Here is a 22,107-nt window from a genome sequence, read left to right as displayed (position 1 = left end):
CTGTGTTTCCAGCACAAACACTTCACAGAGGATATTCAGACCCGTCAGTACCGAGCTCTGGAGGTTCTGATTGGAGCAGAATACGGACCTCCAGCTGACATCTGGAGCATCGCCTGCATGGTAACACACACACACACACACACACACACACACACACACACTCTCTTAATGTATTTATGTATTCCTGTTTTTCTGTATAAATGTATTTGTTGTGTTCAGGCATTCGAGCTGGCGACCGGAGATTACATGTTTGAGCCTCATTCAGGAGAGGATTACACCCGAGACGAAGGTACACACAATACACACAATACTGCATAAAGTACACACTATACTTCTTTAAAGTACACACTATACTGCATAAAGTACACACTATACTTCTTTAAAGTACACACAATACTTCATAAAGTACACACTATACTTCTTTAAAGTACACACTATACTGCATAAAGTACACACTATACTTCTTTAAAGTACACACTATACTGCATAAAGTACACACTATACTTCTTTAAAGTACACACTATATTGCTTTAAAGTACACACAATATTCCATTCCATTCCATTCCATTTAGCTGAGGCTTTTATCCAGAGAGACTTACAATAAGTACATTCAACCAGGAAGATACAACCTTGAAGAAAACAGAATCATATAAGTTCATCAGGTTTCATAGAGCCAAACATTTCAAGTGCTACTCAACTGGCTTTAGATAAACCAGCCCTTTATTAGTATATAAGTGCTTTGTTAGTAATTCTATCTCTGGAAGTGGAGTCCAAAGAGATGAGTTTTCAGTCTGAAGAAGATGTGTAAGCTTTCTGCTGTCCTGATTTCAATGGGGAGCTCATTCCACCATTTTGGAGCCAGGATAGCAAACCCACGTGTTTCTGCTGATGGGAACTTGGGTCCCCCTCGCAGTGCGGGTGCAGCGAGCTGTTTGGCTGATGCAGAGCAGAGTGCACGTGCTGGGGTGTACGGTTTAACCATGTCCTGGATGTAGGAAGGGCCAGATCCATTCACAGCATGGTACGCAAGTACCAGAGTCTTGAAGTGGATTCTAGCAGTTACTGGAAGCCAGTGAAGGGAGCGGAGGAGCGGCGTGGTGTGGGAACATTTAGGAAGGTTGAAGACCAGACGAGCCGCTGCATTCTGGATGAGCTGCAGAGGTCGGAGGGCACATGCAGGCAGACCAGCCAGGAGGGAGTTGCAGTAGTCTAGGCGTGAGATGACGAGAGCCTGGACCAGAACCTGCGTCTCTTTCTGGGTCAGCTGGGGACGTGTCCTCCTGATGTTGTAAAGAGTGTATCTGCAGCAGCGGGTTGTAGCAGAGATGTTTGCAGTGAAGGACAGTTTGTTATCTAGGGTCACACCCAGATTCCTTGCAGTCTGAGTCGGGGAAACAACAGAGGGGCCGATGTTGATTGTTAGGTCAAGAGTGGGACAATCTTTTCCCGGAAGGAAAAGCAGTTCAGTCTTGTTAAGGTTGAGTTACATTCATGTACAGAATATTCAGTATATCATGCACTGTTTCTACTTTCTGTGTATTTACATTACTTTATTCAGAGTGTGTATTCAGAGATGGAGTCGGACTCCGATTTTGATGGAGAGAGGCTCTGGTCCTGATGGAGAGAGGTTATGGTCCTGATGGAGAGAGGTTCTGGTCCTGATGGAGAGAGGTTATGGTCCTGATGGAGAGAGGTTATGGTCCTGACGGAGAGAGGTTCTGGTCCTGATGGAGAAAGGTCCTGATGGAGAGAGGTTCTGGTCCTGATGGAGAGAGGTCCTGATGGAGAGAGGTTCTGTTCCTGATGGAGAGAGGTTCTGGTCCTGATGGAGAAAGGTCCTGATGGAGAGGTTCTGGTCCTGATGGAGAGAGGTTCTGGGGAGGTTCTGGTCCTGATGGAGAGAGGTCCTGATGGAGAGAGGTTCTGTTCCTGATGGAGAGAGGTTCTGGTCCTGATGGAGAAAGGTCCTGATGGAGAGGTTCTGGTCCTGATGGAGAGAGGTCCTGACGGAGAGAGGTTCTGGTCCTGATGGAGAGAGGTTCTGGTCCTGATGGAGAAAGGTCCTGATGGAGAGAGGTTCTGGTCCTGATGGAGAGAGGTCCTGATGGAGAGAGGTTCTGTTCCTGATGGAGAGAGGTTCTTGTCCTGATGGAGAGAGGTTATGGTCCTGACGGAGAGAGGTTCTGGTCCTGATGGAGAGAGGTTATGGTCCTGACGGAGAGAGGTTCTGGTCCTGATGGAGAAAGGTCCTGATGGAGAGAGGTTCTGGTCCTGATGGAGAGAGGTCCTGATGGAGAGAGGTTCTGGTCCTGATGGAGAGAGGTTCTGTTCCTGATGGAGAGAGGTTCTGGTCCTGATGGAGAGAGGTCCTGATGGAGAGTGGTTCTGGTCCTGATGGAGAGAGGTTCTGGTCCTGATGGAGAGAGGTCCTGATGGAGAGAGATCCTGATGGAGAGAGGTTCTGTTCCTGATGGAGAGAGGTTCTGGTCCTGATGGAGAGAGGTCCTGATGGAGAGAGGTTCTGGTCCTGATGGAGAGAGAGGTTCTGGTCCTGATGGAGAGAGGTCCTAATGGAAAGAGGCTCTGGTCCTGATGGAGAGAGGTTCTGGTTCTGATGGAGAGAGGTTCTGGTCCTGATGGAGAGAGGTCCTGATGGAGAGTGGTTCTGGTCCTGATGGAGAGAGGTTCTGGTCCTGATGGAGAGAGGTCCTGATGGAGAGAGGTTCTGTTCCTGATGGAGAGAGGTTCTGGTCCTGATGGAGAAAGGTCCTGATGGAGAGAGGTTCTGGTCCTGATGGAGAGAGGTTCTGTTCCTGACGGAGAGAGGTTCTGGTCCTGATGGAGAAAGGTCCTGATGGAGAGAGGTTCTGGTCCTGATGGAGAGAGGTCCTGATGGAGAGAGGTTCTGTTCCTGATGGAGAGAGGTTCTGGTCCTGATGGAGAGAGGTCCTGATAGAGAGTGGTTCTGGTCCTGATGGAGAGGTTCTGGTCCTGATGGAGAGAGGTTCTGGTCCTGATGGAGAGAGGTCCTGATGGAGAGAGGTTCTGGTCCTGATGGAGAGAGGTCCTGATGGAGAGAGGTTCTGTTCCGGATGGAGAGAGGTTCTGGGGAGGTTCTGGTCCTGATGGAGAGAGGTCCTGATGGAGAGGGGTTCTGGTCCTGATGGAGAGAGGTTTTGGTCCTGATGGAGAGAGGTCCTGATGGAGAGAGGTTCTGGTTCTGATGGAGAGAGGTTCTGGTCCTGATGGAGAGAGGTTCTGGTTCTGATGGAGAGAGGTTCTGATCCTGATGGAGAGAGGTTCTGGTTCTGATGGAGAGAGGTTCTGGTCCTGATGGAGAGAGAGGTTCTGGTTCTGATGTGGAGAGGTTTTGGTCCTGAAGGAGAGGTGCTGGTCCTGGTGGAGAGAGGTCCTGATGGAGAGAGGTTCTGGTCCTGATGGAGAGAGAGGTTCTGGTCCTGATGGAGAGGTTCTGGTCCTGATGGAGAGAGGTCCTGATGGAGAGAGGTCCTGATAGAGAGAGGTTCTGGTCCTGATGGAGAGAGGTCCTGATGGAGAGAGGTTCTGTTCCTGATGGAGAGAGGTTCTTGTCCTGATGGAGAGAGGTTATGGTCCTGACGGAGAGAGGTTCTGGTCCTGATGGAGAGAGGTTATGGTCCTGACGGAGAGAGGTTCTGGTCCTGATGGAGAAAGGTCCTGATGGAGAGAGGTTCTGGTCCTGATGGAGAGAGGTCCTGATGGAGAGAGGTTCTGGTCCTGATGGAGAGAGGTCCTGATGGAGAGAGGTTCTGTTCCTGATGGAGAGAGGTTCTGGTCCTGATGGAGAGAGGTCCTGATGGAGAGTGGTTCTGGTCCTGATGGAGAGAGGTTCTGGTCCTGATGGAGAGAGGTCCTGATGGAGAGAGGTCCTGATGGAGAAAGGTTCTGTTCCTGATGGAGAGAGGTTCTGGTCCTGATGGAGAGAGGTCCTGATGGAGAGAGGTTCTGGTCCTGATGGAGAGAGAGGTTCTGGTCCTGATGGAGAGAGGTCCTAATGGAAAGAGGCTCTGGTCCTGATGGAGAGAGGTTCTGGTTCTGATGGAGAGAGGTTCTGGTCCTGATGGAGAGAGGTCCTGATGGAGAGGGGTTCTGGTCCTGATGGAGAGAGGTTTTGGTCCTGATGGAGAGAGGTCCTGATGGAGAGAGGTTCTGGTTCTGATGGAGAGAGGTTCTGGTCCTGATGGAGAGAGGTTCTGGTTCTGATGGAGAGAGGTTCTGATCCTGATGGAGAGAGGTTCTGGTTCTGATGGAGAGAGGTTCTGGTCCTGATGGAGAGAGAGGTTCTGGTTCTGATGTGGAGAGGTTTTGGTCCTGACGGAGAGGTTCTGGTCCTGGTGGAGAGAGGTCCTGATGGAGAGAGGTTCTGGTCCTGATGGAGAGAGAGGTTCTGGTCCTGATGGAGAGGTTCTGGTCCTGATGGAGAGAGGTCCTGATGGAGAGAGGTCCTGATAGAGAGAGGTTCTGGTCCTGATGGAGAGAGGTCCTGATGGAGAGAGGTTCTGTTCCTGATGGAGAGAGGTTCTTGTCCTGATGGAGAGAGGTTATGGTCCTGACGGAGAGAGGTTCTGGTCCTGATGGAGAGAGGTTATGGTCCTGACGGAGAGAGGTTCTGGTCCTGATGGAGAAAGGTCCTGATGGAGAGAGGTTCTGGTCCTGATGGAGAGAGGTCCTGATGGAGAGAGGTTCTGGTCCTGATGGAGAGAGGTCCTGATGGAGAGAGGTTCTGTTCCTGATGGAGAGAGGTTCTGGTCCTGATGGAGAGAGATCCTGATGGAGAGTGGTTCTGGTCCTGATGGAGAGAGGTTCTGGTCCTGATGGAGAGAGGTCCTGATGGAGAGAGGTCCTGATGGAGAAAGGTTCTGTTCCTGATGGAGAGAGGTTCTGGTCCTGATGGAGAGAGGTCCTGATGGAGAGAGGTTCTGGTCCTGATGGAGAGAGAGGTTCTGGTCCTGATGGAGAGAGGTCCTAATGGAAAGAGGCTCTGGTCCTGATGGAGAGAGGTTCTGGTTCTGATGGAGAGAGGTTCTGGTCCTGATGGAGAGAGGTCCTGATGGAGAGTGGTTCTGGTCCTGATGGAGAGAGGTTCTGGTCCTGATGGAGAGAGGTCCTGATGGAGAGAGGTCCTGATGGAGAGAGGTTCTGTTCCTGATGGAGAGAGGTTCTGGTCCTGATGGAGAAAGGTCCTGATGGAGAGAGGTTCTGGTCCTGATGGAGAGAGGTTCTGTTCCTGACGGAGAGAGGTTCTGGTCCTGATGGAGAAAGGTCCTGATGGAGAGAGGTTCTGGTCCTGATGGAGAGAGGTCCTGATGGAGAGAGGTTCTGTTCCTGATGGAGAGAGGTTCTGGTCCTGATGGAGAGAGGTCCTGATAGAGAGTGGTTCTGGTCCTGATGGAGAGGTTCTGGTCCTGATGGAGAGAGGTTCTGGTCCTGATGGAGAGAGGTTCTGGTCCTGATGGAGAGAGGTTCTGGTCCTGATGGAGAGAGGTCCTGATGGAGAGAGGTTCTGTTCCGGATGGAGAGAGGTTCTGGGGAGGTTCTGGTCCTGATGGAGAGAGGTCCTGATGGAGAGGGGTTCTGGTCCTGATGGAGAGAGGTTTTGGTCCTGATGGAGAGAGGTCCTGATGGAGAGAGGTTCTGGTTCTGATGGAGAGAGGTTCTGGTCCTGATGGAGAGAGGTTCTGGTTCTGATGGAGAGAGGTTCTGATCCTGATGGAGAGAGGTTCTGGTTCTGATGGAGAGAGGTTCTGGTCCTGATGGAGAGAGAGGTTCTGGTTCTGATGTGGAGAGGTTTTGGTCCTGACGGAGAGGTTCTGGTCCTGATGGAGAGAGGTTCTGGTCCTGATGGAGAGAGAGGTTCTGGTCCTGATGGAGAGGTTCTGGTCCTGATGGAGAGAGGTCCTGATGGAGAGAGGTCCTGATAGAGAGAGGTTCTGGTCCTGATGGAGAGAGGTTCTGGTCCCGACGGAGAGAGGTTCTGGTCCTGATGGAGAGAGGTTCTGGGGAGGTTCTGGTCCTGATGGAGAGAGGTTCTGGTCCTGATGGAGAGAGGTTCTGGTCCTGATGGAGAGAGGTTCTGGTCCTGATGGAGAGAGGTTTTGGTCCTGATGGAGAGAGGTTCTGGTTCTGATGGAGAGAGGTTCTGGTCCTGATGGAGAGAGGTTCTGGTTCTGATGGAGAGAGGTTCTGGTCCTGATGGAGAGAGGTTTTGGTCCTGATGGAGAGAGGTCAGAGGTTTTGGTCCTGATGAAGAGAGGTTCTGGTTCTGATGGAGAGAGGTTCTGGTCCTGATGGAGAGAGGTCCTAATGGAAAGAGGCTCTGGTCCTGATGGAGAGAGGATATGGTTCTGATGGAGAGAGGTTCTGTTCCTGATGGAGAGAGGATATGGTTCTGATGGAGAGAGGTTCTGATGGAGAGAGGTTCTGGTTCTCATGGAGAGAGGCTCTGGTCCTGATGGAGAGAGGATATGGTTCTGATGGAGAGAGGTTCTGATGGAGAGAGGTTCTGGTTCTGATGGAGAGAGGTTCTGGTCCTGATGGAGAGAGGTTTTGGTCCTGATGGAGAGAGGTCAGAGGTTTTGGTCCTGATGAAGAGAGGTTCTGGTTCTGATGGAGAGAGGTTCTGGTCCTGATGGAGAGAGGTCCTAATGGAAAGAGGTTCTGGTCCTGATGGAGAGAGGATATGGTTCTGATGGAGAGAGGTTCTGTTCCTGATGGAGAGAGGATATGGTTCTGATGGAGAGAGGTTCTGATGGAGAGAGGTTCTGGTTCTCATGGAGAGAGGCTCTGGTCCTATTGGAGAGAAGTCCTGATGGAGAGGTTCTGGTCCTGATGGAGAGAGAGGTTCTGTTTCTGATGGAGAGAGAGGTTCTGTTTCTGATGGAGAGAGGTTCTGGTCCTGATGGAGAGAGGTTCTGGTCCTGATGGAGAGAGAGGTTCTGTTTCTGATGGAGAGAGGTTCTGGTCCTGACGGAGAGAGGTTATGGTCCTGATGGAGAGAGAGGTTCTGGTTCTGATGGAGAGAGGTTCTGGTCCTGATGGAGAGAGGTCCTGATAGAGAGAGGTTCTGGTTCTGATGGAGAGAGTTTCTGGTCCTGATGGAGAGAGGTTCTGGTTCTGATGGAGAGAGGTTCTGGTCCTGATGGAGAGAGGTCCTGATGGAGAGAGGTTCTGGTTCTGATGGAGAGAGGTTCTGGTCAGGAAATAGATTCTGCTCATCCCCTTCTTGTACACCGCGTCAATGTTGATCCTCCAGTTCAGTCCATTGTCTAAGTGCACTCCCAAGTACTTGTAGCACAACAGCCTCATCCTCTCCCAGAATGCACAGGAGCTGAGGCGTGTACACTTAGTGACGCGTGCAGCTGGAGCTGGAGGCGTGTGCACCTGGAGGCGTGTGCACCTGGAGGCGTGTGCACCTGGAGGCGTGTGCACCTGGAGGCGTGTGCACCTGGTGGCGTGTGCACCTGGAGGCGTGTGCACCTGGAGGCGTGGAGGCGTGTGCACCTGGTGGCGTGTGCACCTGGAGGCGTGTGCACCTGGAGGCGTGTGCACCTGGAGGCGTGGAGACGTGTGCACCTGGTGGCGTGGAGGCGTGTGCACCTGGTGGCGTGGAGGCATGTGCACCTGGAGGCGTGTGCACCTGGTGGCGTGTGCACCTGGAGGTGTGTGCACCTGGTGGCGTGGAGGCGTGTGCACCTGGAGGCGTGTGCACCTGGAGGCGTGGAGACGTGTGCACCTGGTGGCGTGGAGGCGTGTGCACCTGGAGGCGTGTGCACCTGGAGGCGTGGAGGCGTGTGCACCTGGAGGCGTGGAGGCGTGTGCACCTGGTGGCGTGGAGGCGTGTGCACCTGGTGGCGTGGAGGCGTGTGCACCTGGAGGCGTGTGCACCTGGTGGCGTGTGCACCTGGAGGTGTGTGCACCTGGAGGCGTGGAGGCGTGTGCACCTGGAGGCGTGGAGGCGTGTGCACCTGGAGGCGTGGAGACGTGTGCACCTGGAGGCGTGTGCACCTGGAGGCGTGGAGGCGTGTGCACCTGGAGGCGTGGAGGCGTGTGCACCTGGTGGCGTGGAGGCGTGTGCACCTGGAGGCGTGTGCACCTGGAGGCGTGGAGGCGTGTGCACCTGGTGGCGTGTACACCTGGTGGCGTGTGCACCTGGTGGCGTGTGCACCTGGAGGCGTGTGCATATCACATCCCTCACATCATAAACAGGTCTACATTTCCTCCAAACCCACCGCTGCCCTGCCCCCACCTCCCTCCCCACCTGCCTTGAGGACATCAGGAGCTGGATGAGCAGGAACCTCCTGAATCTTAACAGTAGCAAAACTGAGGCCCTGCCCATCGGCTCCAAATCCACCCTCACCAGGTCACCCCAGCACCAAACATCATCATCGACGGCTTCCCCGTACCATTCGCTGCCCAAGTGAAAAGCCTCGGTGTCATTCTGGACGGCTCCCTCTCATTCGCACCACACATAAAAAACATCACCCGCACCGCCTTCTTTCATCTTCGGAACATCTCCAGGCTCCGCTCATCTCTGTCCCAACCCAGCACTGAAATCCTGGTCCACTCATTCGTCACTTCCCGGATTGATTACTGCAACACCCTTCTGATTGGCCTTCCCATCCAGCTCCTCAATAGACTGCAAATAATCCAGAACTCTGCTGCCCGGATCATCACCTGCACCAACTCATCTGACCACATCACCCCACTCTCACTCGGCTACACTGGCTTCCTGTACGCTACCGTATTGACTACAAAAGCTTTCTACTCACATACAAAGCTCTCCATAACCTTGCTCCCATCTACATCACTGACCTCCTTCAGGAGTACACCCCCTCCCGCACGCTCTTCGTCCGCAGCCCAAGCTCTCACCTCAAAACCATGGGTGCTCAAGCTTTCAGCTGCTCGGCTCCCAGACTCTGGAACTCCCTGCCACTACACATCCGACAGTCTGATTCCATAACAACATCAAAACCCAACTCAAAACCCACCTGTTCAAACTGGCGTTCTCTTTATAAACTGTACCCTGTGTCCTTTTGTGTCCTTCTATAGTCCATTTCCTGTTGTTTGTCTTACCCCGGATAATACTTCACTAAATCCACTGTTTTAATTGTTCCCTATATTGCCCCTATACCCTGTAAGGTGTCCTTGGGTGTTATGAAAGGCGCCCCCAAAATAAATGTATTATTATTATTTATAAAGCTGCTCAGCGTGTATTCAGTGTGTATCTGTGTGTACTCACAGTGTGTATTGTGTGTACTCACAGTGTGTATTGTGTTTACTCACAGTGTGTATCTGTGTGTACTCACAGTCTGTATCTGTGTGTACTCACAGTGTGTATTGTGTGTACTCACAGTGTGTATTGTGTGTACTCACAGTGTGTATTGTGTGTACTCACAGTGTGTATTGTGTGTACTTGTACTCAGATCACATCGCTCACATCATAGAGCTGCTCGGAGCGATCCCTCTTCCCTTCGCTCTGTCTGGCAGGTACTCCAGAGAGTACTTTGATAGGAGAGGTGAGACATATACACATTAATAAAACGTATTGTAATGAAGCATTTGAACATTCTTTTGCATCACATGTTCATTATCAGCTGATGTGTAACTGCATAGTATCTTCATTATTTAAAATATAAGGTGACTAAAAGTGGCAACCGTATTTTCAGTTTTGGCAACCACTTTTAAAAGTTAGCGTTGAGCCCTGCAGATGTTATATTGATCACAAATGTTATATTGATCACAAATTTAATATTGATCACAGATGTTGTATTGATCACAGATGTTATCTTTCAGGCTGTCTGAGGCACATCTCCTCTCTGAAGCCCTGGGGTTTGTTTGAGGTTCTTCTGGAGAAGTACGAGTGGCCTCTGGAGCAGGCGGCGCACTTCAGTGACTTTCTGAACTCCATGTTGGTTCTTCAGCCGGAGAAACGAGCCACAGCAGAGCAGTGTCTGCAGCACGACTGGCTACACACACACTGACACACACACACACACACACACACACACACACACACACACACACACACACACACACACACACACACACACACACACACACACACACACACACACACACACACACACACACACACTTTCTTCTCTTTGGTGTTTCCTGAGTGTGTTTGCCCGTTTGGTTTCCCGCTCTTTTTAACCTCAGTGATGAACACACTGTAGCCTCAGATCACCTTTGACCTCTCACCTGTTTGTACCCTAACATAAATAGTGCCTTGACATACCGCCCCCGTCCACTGACATCACCCTGACATCTCTGTGACATCACCCTGACATTACTGTGACATCACCGTGACATCACCGTGACACTACTGTGACATCACCATGACATCACCGTGACATCACCCTGACATCACTGTGACGACAGTTTTCTACGTCTGTGTGTGCTGAGTTTCTTCTTCTGTGGAAATAAAGATGGCTGACAGCTCGACTCTGTTTATATCTGAACATCTCTTTTTTTTTAAAACAATATATTTATTGAGTTTTGAATTTTTTACAGGCTCAAAAAATGACACCCACAAATACAGATATTAACAATGGGTGAATAACACATGTACAAATGAGTTGGCCATCCATGCATAATATACAACATTTTATTTACTAATACGTAAACCAACCAAGTAGCAAAAACAAATTCACTCCAGGTGACAAGACCAGAACAAATTGTATTAAATAACTGACAAAAAAATTAATATTTATAATTATAATAATCAAATACATTTGACCTGTTAAGCCCCGAGCCTGTTTTCCAGGTCTCAGGCTCGAAAATGACATGTCCAGAACAAATGACCACATCTTCACTTCTAAAAGGGTTAAATTAATAATCTTTTTTCTCAAAGTAATGATAAACCTGTGAGCTGGATGTACAAGAGTCACAATCAATTTAGATGTTTTTATTTTAAAATAAATTCAGATTGAACATTGATGCAAAACAAGAGACATGTGACCTTTTTAGAGAGGTTTAGAAAAAAAACCCACCTCTGGGGTCATTTGGGTGGAAATGGGTGTATTTGTCGTTTCTCCGGAATCCATTGGTCGATTTGATGATTGACACCTCTTTTGAACCGTTAGAGCCAATAGAATCGAGAGGGAGTTCTTAAATCCATCTAAACATTACCATTGAGGAGTGAAAGTGATGCGCAGCCAGAAAGCCCAAAGCCGGAGGCTCTCATAGCAGCTATATATGAAAACTACTCTAACTGCCATACATGTTATGATGGATTATCAGTAATAATTTCAAAGTGACACAGAGACATTGGATTAACCTTCAGCAGCGTTTATGTGCGTTGTCAGAGGCGAGGGAAGGTATTTTGAGTGGGGGTGCTGAGGTGCTGTCCGGGGGGGGGCAACCACACACACACAGCATGACAATGGACTCCAGTGAACGCTATAGAGCACGGACAAAAGCACCAGCACACACACTACAAAGATGTAAAATATTATTTTACCAACAATGTGGAATGTATTGGCTACACATTACACAGATTATGCACGGCTGCAGCAACTATAACCATAAAATAATAATTCAAATACCACAAACATGATATTGACCAGAAGCCTATATAGATTATGCCCATGTCCGTTGTGTTGTTGTGTGTCACGTTAAAGGTCGCCCACTAAAAACTAACAAAAAACGTCTTTTCCACATCTTTTTTATTTTTCTTCCCTGAAGCAAAATTATTTATTATATAGTTTTAAATTATCCTTTGAATAATAACATATAATATAAAATATAATCTCGGGAAATGAAATGAAATAAATATAAATATAAAATACGCCCGTGTGCGTTGTAATGCCATTGAACACAATTGTTGATCAGAAAACAGCAAAGGTAAGACATATCTTCCATTTTGGCCACATAAAGTGAAGTTCTGTGTTGTCTTTGCTTGCCTGACTTTTGGTCGCACAGTGATGATACTTATACCATTGGAATCTGTGGAATCTCAGCTTTCCTATGCTATCTTGTTTGTGCAAATCCGATGAAGTATAAAAGATCGCTACAGAGTTATGTGCTAAGTGTTAGCACTCTTTCTCTTAGTGCTAATTCAGACGCTTGGCGTTAGAGTTGTGTTTTGTTTCGGTAAAAATTGTTCATATCGTCAGTTAGCTGAGTTTGTTCCCGTTAAGTGGGTATGAAACATTAATAGGTTGTTAAATGTTAAGAAGCCCTGAGACACAGTTTTGTGAACATTTCATGAAAAGCAGCTTTGGCTTTCAAGAAACTTCAGGAAGGGAAATTTCAACCTTATGAACACCGGCAGAATGGGAAACCCCTTGGCAGTGGACAAACTGCGCGACGATGGACATGCAACGTACACTCCGATATAAACGTCCTTGGCGTTGCCAAGGACTGTTGGAGGTGCTAACTTCGAGCGACTTTGTCCACTTGCAATTCGTCCAAAGGGCATTTCACCCGGAACGACATGGACCCGCCCAATTAAAGGCCTGTTTCGCCCTAAAGACCCCCAAAGCTGCTGGATAGGCCTAACATTTGAGGGGCTTCGCACCTCTGTGGTCAAAAGCACACTCCTACTGCCAACCAATTAAGGTCACTATATCTTTTTCTCAAGAAATAGTTGTTCCAAAATCAAAACACGTAACCTCCGGGATGCAGGTGTTTCCGAGTCGCTACGATGCTCCTGGAAGAAGTTGGCCTTGGGGTGGAGCTGGGAGCCTGAAACTCTGGCACTGTGGAAAATAGGGTACATTTTTGTCAATACAGCAAAATCCACATAATTTCAAGCTATTTGGCCAACATGGGAGGTTGTCCATTTCAAATATTTTACAATGGGATTACCCTTCCTTTTCGCCACCATTCATTTTTAACTCCAAGTGTACATGTTCCCGCAGAGATTCCGAAGCACGCGGAGACCCCAAACCAGCATCGGATCGCTTCACATATTATTTATTCAGTGCCGCAGACCCTCCGGAACAAACGTTTCCCAGGGATGCCCTAAAAACCTCAGGGTCCTGAGACTTGACGTCCCCGATAGGCTTCTGAAGTTGGACATTGAGTGGATTTTCTTTTATTTAGCCAAGCGCGACCAAAATATGGACAAGTCATACCCCAGCCTCAGCGTCATTGTGAGGGTATGACTTGTACACTTCACAGACCTCATTCTGTGCATACATGTATTTAAGGAGTACAGTACACCTCAAATACACAACGCACAGCAGTTATTTATTTGAAGTGGACATGTATATCTCCTAAGTGTGTTAATAGGGTCAACAGGTGCATATGGCCCCCAAACTGTGTGGGTGTGGTCCAAAGGCCCCACGTGTTCCTGTACCAAGTATGGAGGCCCTGCAAGACTGCTAAATATTTGACATTGTCCAATTGTCTCAATTTTCACACCAATAACTGATAGGGTGGCCTACATAGCACAGTCTGGGTATCAGCTCCCTGAGGCATCGTCGAGATATGAGGCGGTATATTTCAGTGTTCCTAGAGCAGGGATGGGCAACTTTGAGGATAGTGAGGGCCAAAAAAAAAATTCCTCACTACCAGAGGGCCACTTCGTGACCATTCACTTCCATCGGTAGGATACTATATCCACGACATTTAAATAGCCAACTTTAGCTACTAATTTAATGAAAATAACTAAATATATATAGGCAATAAATGTTTATTGTACCAAACACCAACACTGAGTTTAACAACGAATATTCATCTTTGTATTGTGTTTCTATGCTTCCCTCACATTCCATACATAAAACCAAGAACATATGCATTTTTCTGAACTTCACCCACAGCTGGATCAGTAAGCTATACATCTTAATGAGATACTTGTGGCCTCTCCTGCTGCTGCACAATAGACTGAATGTCAATATCAACATTTGTACATCCGATTTGCATGAGATGGAACAGTGTCTCATCTGTCAGTCTGTTTCTCTCCCTTGACTTGATGTGCTTCATCATAGAGAAGTTGCTCTCGCAGATGTAAGTGCTGCCAAACATGCTGGCCATTGAGAGCGCAAAATCCCTGAGGAGTGGAAAGCGGGACTCGGGTAGCAGTCTCCAAAAGGAAATTCCCCTCTCCTGGCGCTTTGCTAGAAAGGGGTCTGACTGTAGTTCGCACATTTCAAGCTGCAACTCAGGGGGCTGCTCGATGATTGCAGCCGAGAGGGGGTTAGTGAATAACTCGATGCGTGGCTGCATGGTGTGGAAATCTTGAAAGCGCTTCTTAAACTGCTGCTGCAGTGTTTCTATGTCGGCTCTGTACTTGGGTAATGTTTTCTCACATTCGGGGGCATCTTTCCGCATCTCTTCATCTCTGACGGGAAGTGCGCCAGATTAGGACGGTCGGCTGAAAATCCGTCTTTAAACAGAGTCAGTTTAGTAACAAATGCGTTCATGTGCGAATATAGATCCGACACGGTTTGGCATCTTCCCTGTAACCGCATATTCAGGTGATTAAGATGCGAGGTAATGTCCGCAAGGAAAGCCATGTCGAGAAGAAAATCTATATTCCTGAGTTTTGCGCAGTACGCACTTGTATCACATCGGATGGTGTCCTCCAAGAACACAGGGATTTCTGCACGTAGCGCAAAAAACTTCTCCAAGCATTTTCCACGGCTCATCCACCTTATCTCTGTGTGCATCTGTAAATCACCGTACGCGGCGTTCACTTCATCCAAAAAGGCTATAAACTTCCTGTGATTGAGAGACCGGTTCCCTCCTCGAATGAGATTAGTAGTAACTTTGTAACTAAATCCATGACATGGCTAAAGTTCATTGATTTGGCACACAGAGCCTCCTGCAATATCAAAACGAAATTTGATTGAGCCTGATTTTTTTTTACAAAGAATGCCCACATTCAAAACCATTAGAATAGCTAACAATAATGTTACCCACCTGATGTATGATGCAGTGCAGTATTGGACAGTCAACGCCAGTCTGGCGGAGGAGGCCGGCGAATCCAGTGCGCTTTCCTTGCATTGCTGGCGCACCATCGGTAACAACAGCTTGTGAAATCCTCCGTGAGCACTTACAACATTTTCAACAGCGGCGAAAATATCTTGTCCTTTGGTAGTGCCATGCAAAGAAGCCAGTTTCAATAACTCCTCGTGCACTTCAAATGAACTGTTAATGGCTCGTGTGTAGATGAGAAGCTGGCTCACATCAGTCACATCAGTGCTCTCATCCAACGCTAAGGAAAAGTATGCACAGTTTTTAGCCATGTTGTCATCTCCGAATGCTTTAGCCATCTGGACTGCACAACTCTTCACCATTTCGCCGTCAGACAGGGGCTTCTTAGCTTTAGCAAGCTCAAGGGAAACGGCATAAGACGCCGTGAGAGACGATTGCTGTGTAGTCGTGGCTCTGGTAAAAAAGGTCTGCTGCTGGCATATTTTCCCTTTTAGGTCAGCAACGATGGCGACTCTGGCAGCTCCTGTGTGCTTTTCATATTTGTCTTTATGGGTGCTGTTGTAGTGGCGACTTAAATTGTAGTCCTTCATTGCCGATTTAGTTTCAAGACATACCAAACACATAGGTTTGCCTTTGAATTCTGTAAACAGATAATCTATTTCCCATTTTGGCTGAAAGAGACGGTTTTTCTAGGTTCAGTTTTCTTTTTTGGGCGCTCATGTTTCTTTTCCTGCTAACGGAGGAAAGCCGCGAGGTAAACAGAAGACAATATACACTTGGCTGTAGGCCTCATGAATTTGGGGGGAGCGCCCTCTAGCGGTGAATATTATTCATTACAAGTGGGGTCTGGTTCAAATGATTTGCTTGTTTACAACTGTGAAACCAATATATTTTTGTAAAATGACTCGCGGGCCGCACAAAGTGAGGACGGTGGCCACATGCGGCCCGCGGGCCGCCAGTTGCCCATCCCTGTCCTAGAGGATGTCCACTTACAAGACTGCTGCATCTCCTTCAGTTCAGGGCAGGGTCATCAATCTGTCAGTGCATATCTGAACACCTTTATTTAATCTGAACACCTTTATTTAATCTGAACACCTTTATTTAATCTGAACTGAACATGTTGAAGTTACTTTCAAGTTTCAATGAATCAGCTGCACTCTCTCTGTCCGGCAGCTGATTGGTTACTGTCTCTCTGTCCGGCAGCTGATTGGTTACTGTCTCTCTGTCCGGCAGAAGATTGGTTACTGTCTCTCTGTCCAGCAGCTGATTGGTTACTGTCTCTCTGTCCGGCAGCTGATTGGACAGTGTGTGTTCGCGGTCGTTTGCTGGGCGGCTGGTCTGACTGGTCGGCATCTCTGAACCCGTCGGAGGTGATCTGGTATTGGACGGTGGCTCCGGGGTGACCAGGGGATTTAAAGATGGTGGCTAGTCGTTGAGTCCCCGCCCATTGTAGTAGGAGTCTGATGGTGGGGGCGTGGCCCCAGCTCTCCCCGAGGGCGGGGACGAGCTGTGATTGGCCGCCCCGCAGCCTGGTTGTCATCTGATTGGTGATCACCATGGCGACGTTGTGGCTGGTTGCCATGGCGATGAGCTGCTGGGCGAGGCCGTTGAGGAGGCGGGTCCTCTGCGACAGCTCGTCAAAGTGCAGCCGGAATGGGAACGCCACGCTGTCAATCACCAGGAGGCGGGCCCTCGGGTGCTCCGACAGGAAGTCCGGCAGCAGGTGCAGCTCGGCCAGCAACTCCACGTAGTCATGGCAACGCACCTGAGGAGAGAAAGACAGATCAGAGTCACGTGAGACGCCGAGTGATGAAATCACTGCTACCGTGCCGATCATTACCAGGAAGATGTTAGAAAGGATGGTTTCCACGCTGAAGGTCGTCATAGCAACCCGCTGTTCGTCGTCTTCCACCAATAAAGAGCAGTGTTTCACCACGGCGCCGGCGATGTCTTGGACCCGCTGCAACAGGAAACTGCCCTCTGTATCCACGACAACCACCTGGCCTCCGAGACCCCCAAAACACACGGGAACCTGCACGTCCACCGCCAGCTGCAGACTGAAGAACTACATTACCCAGCTGCAGACTGAAGAACTACATTACCTACAGAACTACATAACCTACAGAACTACATTACCCAGCTGCAGACTGAAGAACTACATTAGGCTTGTTTGAGATGAGCTAAGGCTCGCCTCGAAAGTAGACGAGAATAGCCGATCGCAGCCGGGGGAGGTCTCAAAAAGCTCGCCTGAAGTCGGACAGCTCCGAGTCGGCTTCTTCTTCTTCTCTCGGTTTTTTGGCGGATTGCAAAAAGCTTTAAGGTGCATACCGCCACCTCCGGAGTCGGCTTGACTCGGTTTGCATTTATAAAGAATGCACACACGTGTTTAATCGTTAATGTCAGATATGTTCTAAGTACATACATTTGTTCCTGCTCAAGATTAGATTCAACTTTATTGTTATTGCACAGATTACAGGTAGTGAGACAACGAAATGCAGTATAGCTTCTAACCAGGAGTGCAACAAGCAGTAAAGTGAAAAGTAATGTACACAATCTACAGAATAAAATATATAGAATGAAGTGAATGATGAATAAAGAGTGAGGGGTATGAATACACTAGATACACACAGCAGCCTGAGAGCAGTATGAACAGTGTGTATGAATAAACTAGATACACACAGCAGCCTGAGAGCAGTATGAACAGTGTGTATGAATACACTAGATACACACAGCAGCCTGTGAGCAGTATGAACAGTGTGTATGAATACACTAGATACACACAGCAGCCTGAGAGCAGTATGAACAGTGTGTATGAATACACTAGATACACACAGCAGCCTGAGAGCAGTATGAACAGTGTGTATGAATACACTAGATACACACAGCAGCCTGAGAGCAGTATGAACAGTGTGTATGAATACACTAGATACACACAGCAGCCTGAGAGCAGTATGAACAGTGTGTATGAATACACTAGATACACACAGCAGCCTGAGAGCAGTATGAACAGTGTGTATGAATACACTAGATACACACAGCAGCCTGTGAGCAGTATGAACAGTGTGTATGAATACACTAGATACACACAGCAGCCTGAGAGCAGTATGAACAGTGGGTATGAATACACTAGATACACACAGCAGCCTGCGAGCAGTATGAACAGTGTGTTTTAATACACTAGATACACACAGCAGCCTGAGAGCAGTATGAACAGTGGGTATGAATACACTAGATACACACAGCAGCCTGAGAGCAGTATGAACAGTGGGTATGAATACACTAGATACACACAGCAGCCTGAGAGCAGTATGAACAGTGGGTATGAATACACTAGATACACACAGCAGCCTGAGAGCAGTATGAACAGTGTGTATGGATATGCTAAGATATATAAAGTATGAAAACGGTAAGCAGTGCAGGTATAGTATAACATATATAGATATTAATTTCATGATGATAAACATTGAGGAACAATGATGAAAAATGTTAATGGAGGGGGCGACGTAAAACTGACACAAAACAACAACAAACTTTGGCCGAGCCAATTGGAGAGTTTCATCAGCAGCATGGGGTAAAACCCACCAATGAGCGCTCAGCTGGAGATACCAGCGAGTCGTTTCCCATCAAGCATTTCGCTTCCACAGCCCGTGGAGAGGAACTGCTCCGCCTCGCCGCGCCTCGCTCTTAAGGCTGCTGGCGTCTTTGTCCCGCGAGATTTCAACGTCTCATGTAGGCGAGCCTCCAGAGCAAGTCTGACAGAATGACTAACCATCATGCAACGCACGAGCAAGACGGCGATCGATATTGCGAGGTCTGCGTCGGTCTCGCTCGTCTCTAACAAGCCTTTTACCTACAGAACTACATTACCTACATTACCTACAGAACTACATTACCCAGCTGCAGACTACAGAACTACATTACCCACAGAAGTACATTACCTGCAGAACTACATTACCTACATTACCTACAGAACTACATTACCTACATTACCTACAGAACTACATTACCTACAGAACTACATTACCTACATTACCTACAGAACTACATTACCTACAGAACTACATTACCTACATTACCTACAGAACTACATTACCTGCAGAACTACATTACCTACAGAACTACATTACCTGCAGAACTACATTACCTACAGAACTACATTACCTACATTACCTACAGAACTACATTACCTACAGAACTACATTACCTACAGAACTACATTACCTACAGAACTACATTACCCAGCTGCAGACTACAGAAATACATTACCTACAGAACTACATTACCTACATTACCTACAGAACTACATTACCCAGCTGCAGACAACAGAACTACATTACCCACAGAACTACATTACCTGCAGAACTACATTACCTACATTACCTACAGAACTACATTACCTACATTACCTACAGAACTACATTACCTACATTACCTACAGAACTACATTACCTACATTACCTACAGAACTACATTACCTACAGAACTACATTAACTACAGTGAGTGTGTGAGTGTGAGTGTGTGTGTGTGTCTCACCACAGTTGTGTCTTCCCGGTTCCCGGCGCTCCACAGATCTCGGTGGTCTTCCCGACAGGAAGTCCCCCCCCCAGCGTGGCGTCGAGCTGTGAGCAGAAGCTGAAGATGCTCCGCTGCGACTGTTCCTCCTGAAGCAGCTGCAGCGCAGTGAGGGAGGGGGGAGGTCCTACTGAAGCTCCTCCCATTGACGCTGCTCCTCCTCCCACTTCCCCTGAAGCTCCTCCCCCTGAAGCGCCTCCCCTCATTGACGCTCCTCCCCTCACTGCCTGCAGCACCTGCAGCGCCTCCTGCTGGGAGACACCGGCCTCTGCACCACAAACACTGAGTTAGACATTCCATTCCATTACATCACATTTAGTTGAGGCTTTTATCCAAAGAGACTTACAATAAGTACATTCGACCAACAAGATACAACCTTGAAGAAAACAGAATCATATAAGTTCATCAGGTTTCATAGAGCCAAACATTTCAAGTGCTACTCAACTGGCTCTAGATAAGCCAGCCCTTTATTAGTATACAAGTGCTTTGTTAGTAATTCTATCTCTGGAAGTGGAGTCCAAAGAGATGAGTTTTCAGTCTGAAGAAGATGTGTAAGCTTTCTGCTGTCCTGATTTCAATGGGGAGCTCATTCCACCATTTTGGATCCAGGTACAAGATCAGAGTACGGCCCAATCCCAAACCTCCCCCTACACACTCCCCCTCCGTGACGGAGTGAAATCCGTGGAGTGACACATGAGGCTCCCTCCTGTCGGATGGAGGGAGTAAATACAGCAGCAAGCTTTGGGACGGCCTCCCCTCTCTCCGGCAGGAACAGGAAATGCCTTAACAGTAACAACGGTTTCAAATCAGCATCTCTTTGACAAAAAGTTTAAATTAACAACTCAAATAAAACTCCAAACATCTTTCATTGTGTTACTTTTTTGTAAAGCTCTTTTAGTTTTAAACCTGATGTTTATAAGCTTCTTAGTTTTTGCAACAGTCTGTGAATATACACAACTTTATAATAAAATGCACACATTCACCTTTTTCTAGACTAAGCACAGGAATGATCCAAAGTTAAAACATATGAGGTTATCATGAGGTTGTTAACATCGCAGTTTATCAGTGGATGTTTGCTGGAACTACTTGTTAACAGCTTGTTTCCTGACGGACACACACAGCGTGACTCCGGTCAGGTAGAGACTGGTCTCAAGTCAGCACCGCTGCAGACTCGCTGTTTGAGGGCTTGATAGCCCACTCCCCCTCCACACCGCTCCTTCTACTTTTACTCAAGTACAAGAGCTGAGTACTTCTACTTTTACTCAAGTACAAGAGCTGAGTACTTCTACTTTTACTCAAGTACAAGATCTGAGTACTTCTACTTTTACTCAAGTACAAGATCTGAGTACTTGTACTTTTACTCAAGTACAAGACCTGAGAGTACTTCTATTTTTACTCAAGTACAAGACCTGAGAGTACTTCTACTTTTACTCAAGTACAAGATCTGAGTACTTCTACTTTTACTCAAGTACAAGAGCTGAGTACTTCTACTTTTATTCAAGAACAAGATCTGAGTACTTCTACTTTTACTCAAGTACAAGATCTGAGTGCTTCTACTTTTACTCAAGAACAAGATCTGAGTACTTCTACTTATACTCAAGAACAAGATCTGAGTACTTCTACTTTTACTCAAGTACAAGATCTGAGTACTTGTACTTTTACTCAAGTACAACACCTGAGTACTTCTACTTTTACTCAAATACAAGATCTGAGTGCTTCTACTTTTACTCAAGAACAAGATCTGAGTACTTCTACTTATACTCAAGAACAAGATCTGAGTACTTCTACTTTTACTCAAGTACAAGATCTGAGTACTTGTACTTTTACTCAAGTACAACACCTGAGTACTTCTACTTTTACTCAAGTACAAGAGCTGAGTACTTCTACTTTTACTCAAGTACAAGATCTGAGTACTTCTCCTCCCTCCTCTGTTTCTGGACGGTATAATACATAGATATATCCAGTGTATATATAGAATATATATCAGTGTATATTAGTATAGAGTGTATATGTACCTGCACAGATGTGGGAGGGGCTCAGCCCCAGCAGCTCAGACAGGAAGTGGAACCCAGCTGCTGTCAGTCGGCTCTTCACAGCTGGACTGAGAGAACAGCTGGAGATCTGCATCTTCATCTGAGTATACAGAGAGTACGTTAGAGAGGTCATTATGGGGAAAATAACATCCGACAGGCTGACCAGGAGCCCGACGCGAAGCGGAGGGATCTAGATCTGCATGAAAATCAACCGAACTTCTTTCTGCAGATGTGACTGAGCATCCTTAACAACGGTCAATACATCCTTGACAGCGGTCTGTCTGTTCTGGATTAACAACTTGTCACGTGTTCTGAATTGAGCAATCAGAATCGATTATTCAACTAAGCGATGTAATAAAAAGTATTAAATATTCTTTAAACTGTGTATGAAGTATTAAATACTCTTTAAACTGTGTACTACCTGCTCTTCACCGCTCGCGTTTCCCAGCATGCCTTTTGCCTCTGAGGAGCCTTACTTCCGGTTTCACAGTAAAGGTTGTATTCAGTTGATCGATTTCTCTTATTGTGAATTTGTTTGCGTTTATGTGACCTGTAAGTAAACAATAATAAATAATTAGT

General features: G+C 47.5%; 3 protein-coding genes across 4 annotated transcripts in view; 1 reads left to right on the top strand and 2 right to left on the bottom strand.

Annotated features, from left to right (window-relative positions):
- The window catches only part of srpk3 (SRSF protein kinase 3), a 27,232-nt gene extending 16,745 nt beyond the window's left edge, over positions 1–10,487 (top strand). The window contains 4 exon segments of the mRNA XM_079678683.1: positions 4–120; positions 220–289; positions 9,462–9,554; positions 9,832–10,487. Of these exon segments, the coding sequence (XP_079534809.1) occupies positions 4–120; positions 220–289; positions 9,462–9,554; positions 9,832–10,019 (468 nt within the window). The 3' untranslated portion in view covers positions 10,020–10,487.
- LOC307035599 (uncharacterized protein) lies at positions 6,829–8,374 on the bottom strand (the record flags this gene model as incomplete). The annotated part of the gene is made up of 2 exons (XM_079675129.1): positions 6,829–7,515; positions 7,556–8,374. 2 exons carry the CDS (start codon positions 8,372–8,374, stop codon positions 6,829–6,831), a joined length of 1,506 nt encoding a protein of 501 aa, XP_079531255.1.
- rad51c (RAD51 paralog C) lies at positions 10,484–22,050 on the bottom strand. Of its 2 annotated transcripts, XM_079674502.1 has the most exons (6): positions 21,950–22,050; positions 21,511–21,628; positions 19,457–19,763; positions 16,763–16,979; positions 14,908–16,687; positions 10,484–12,740 (listed from the first exon to the last, which is right to left on the bottom strand). In XM_079674502.1, the coding sequence occupies exons 1-5, from the start codon at positions 21,977–21,979 to the stop codon at positions 16,070–16,072; spliced, it is 1,290 nt and encodes a 429-aa protein (XP_079530628.1). In that variant the 5' UTR covers positions 21,980–22,050; the 3' UTR covers positions 10,484–12,740; positions 14,908–16,069. The 2 variants fall into 2 exon arrangements, with proteins under 2 accessions (XP_079530628.1, XP_079530627.1); XM_079674501.1 differs by lacking the exon at positions 21,950–22,050 and having other exon boundaries at positions 21,511–21,943.
- Positions 22,051–22,107: the final 57 nt, after the last annotated feature.

The sequence above is a fragment of the Notothenia rossii genome (genome assembly GCF_949606895.1).
Source record: "Notothenia rossii genome assembly, chromosome: 4".
NCBI classification, from domain to species: domain Eukaryota; kingdom Metazoa; phylum Chordata; class Actinopteri; order Perciformes; family Nototheniidae; genus Notothenia; species Notothenia rossii.
The sequence above is the reverse complement of the archived record's forward strand: the minus strand, read 5'-3'. Positions and strand labels throughout refer to the sequence as shown.

Excerpts from the sequence above, each read along its gene's own strand:
- rad51c (XM_079674501.1), bottom strand. The coding sequence starts at position 21,661 with ATGACCTCTCTAACGTACTCTCTGTATACTCAGATGAAGATGCAGATC. Across the intron at positions 19,764-21,510 it reads CCCCTCCCACATCTGTGCAG|AGGCCGGTGTCTCCCAGCAG; the intron begins GTACATATACAC and ends TTTGTGGTGCAG. Across the intron at positions 16,688-16,762 it reads TCCTTTCTAACATCTTCCTG|GTGCGTTGCCATGACTACGT; the intron begins GTAATGATCGGC and ends TTCTCTCCTCAG.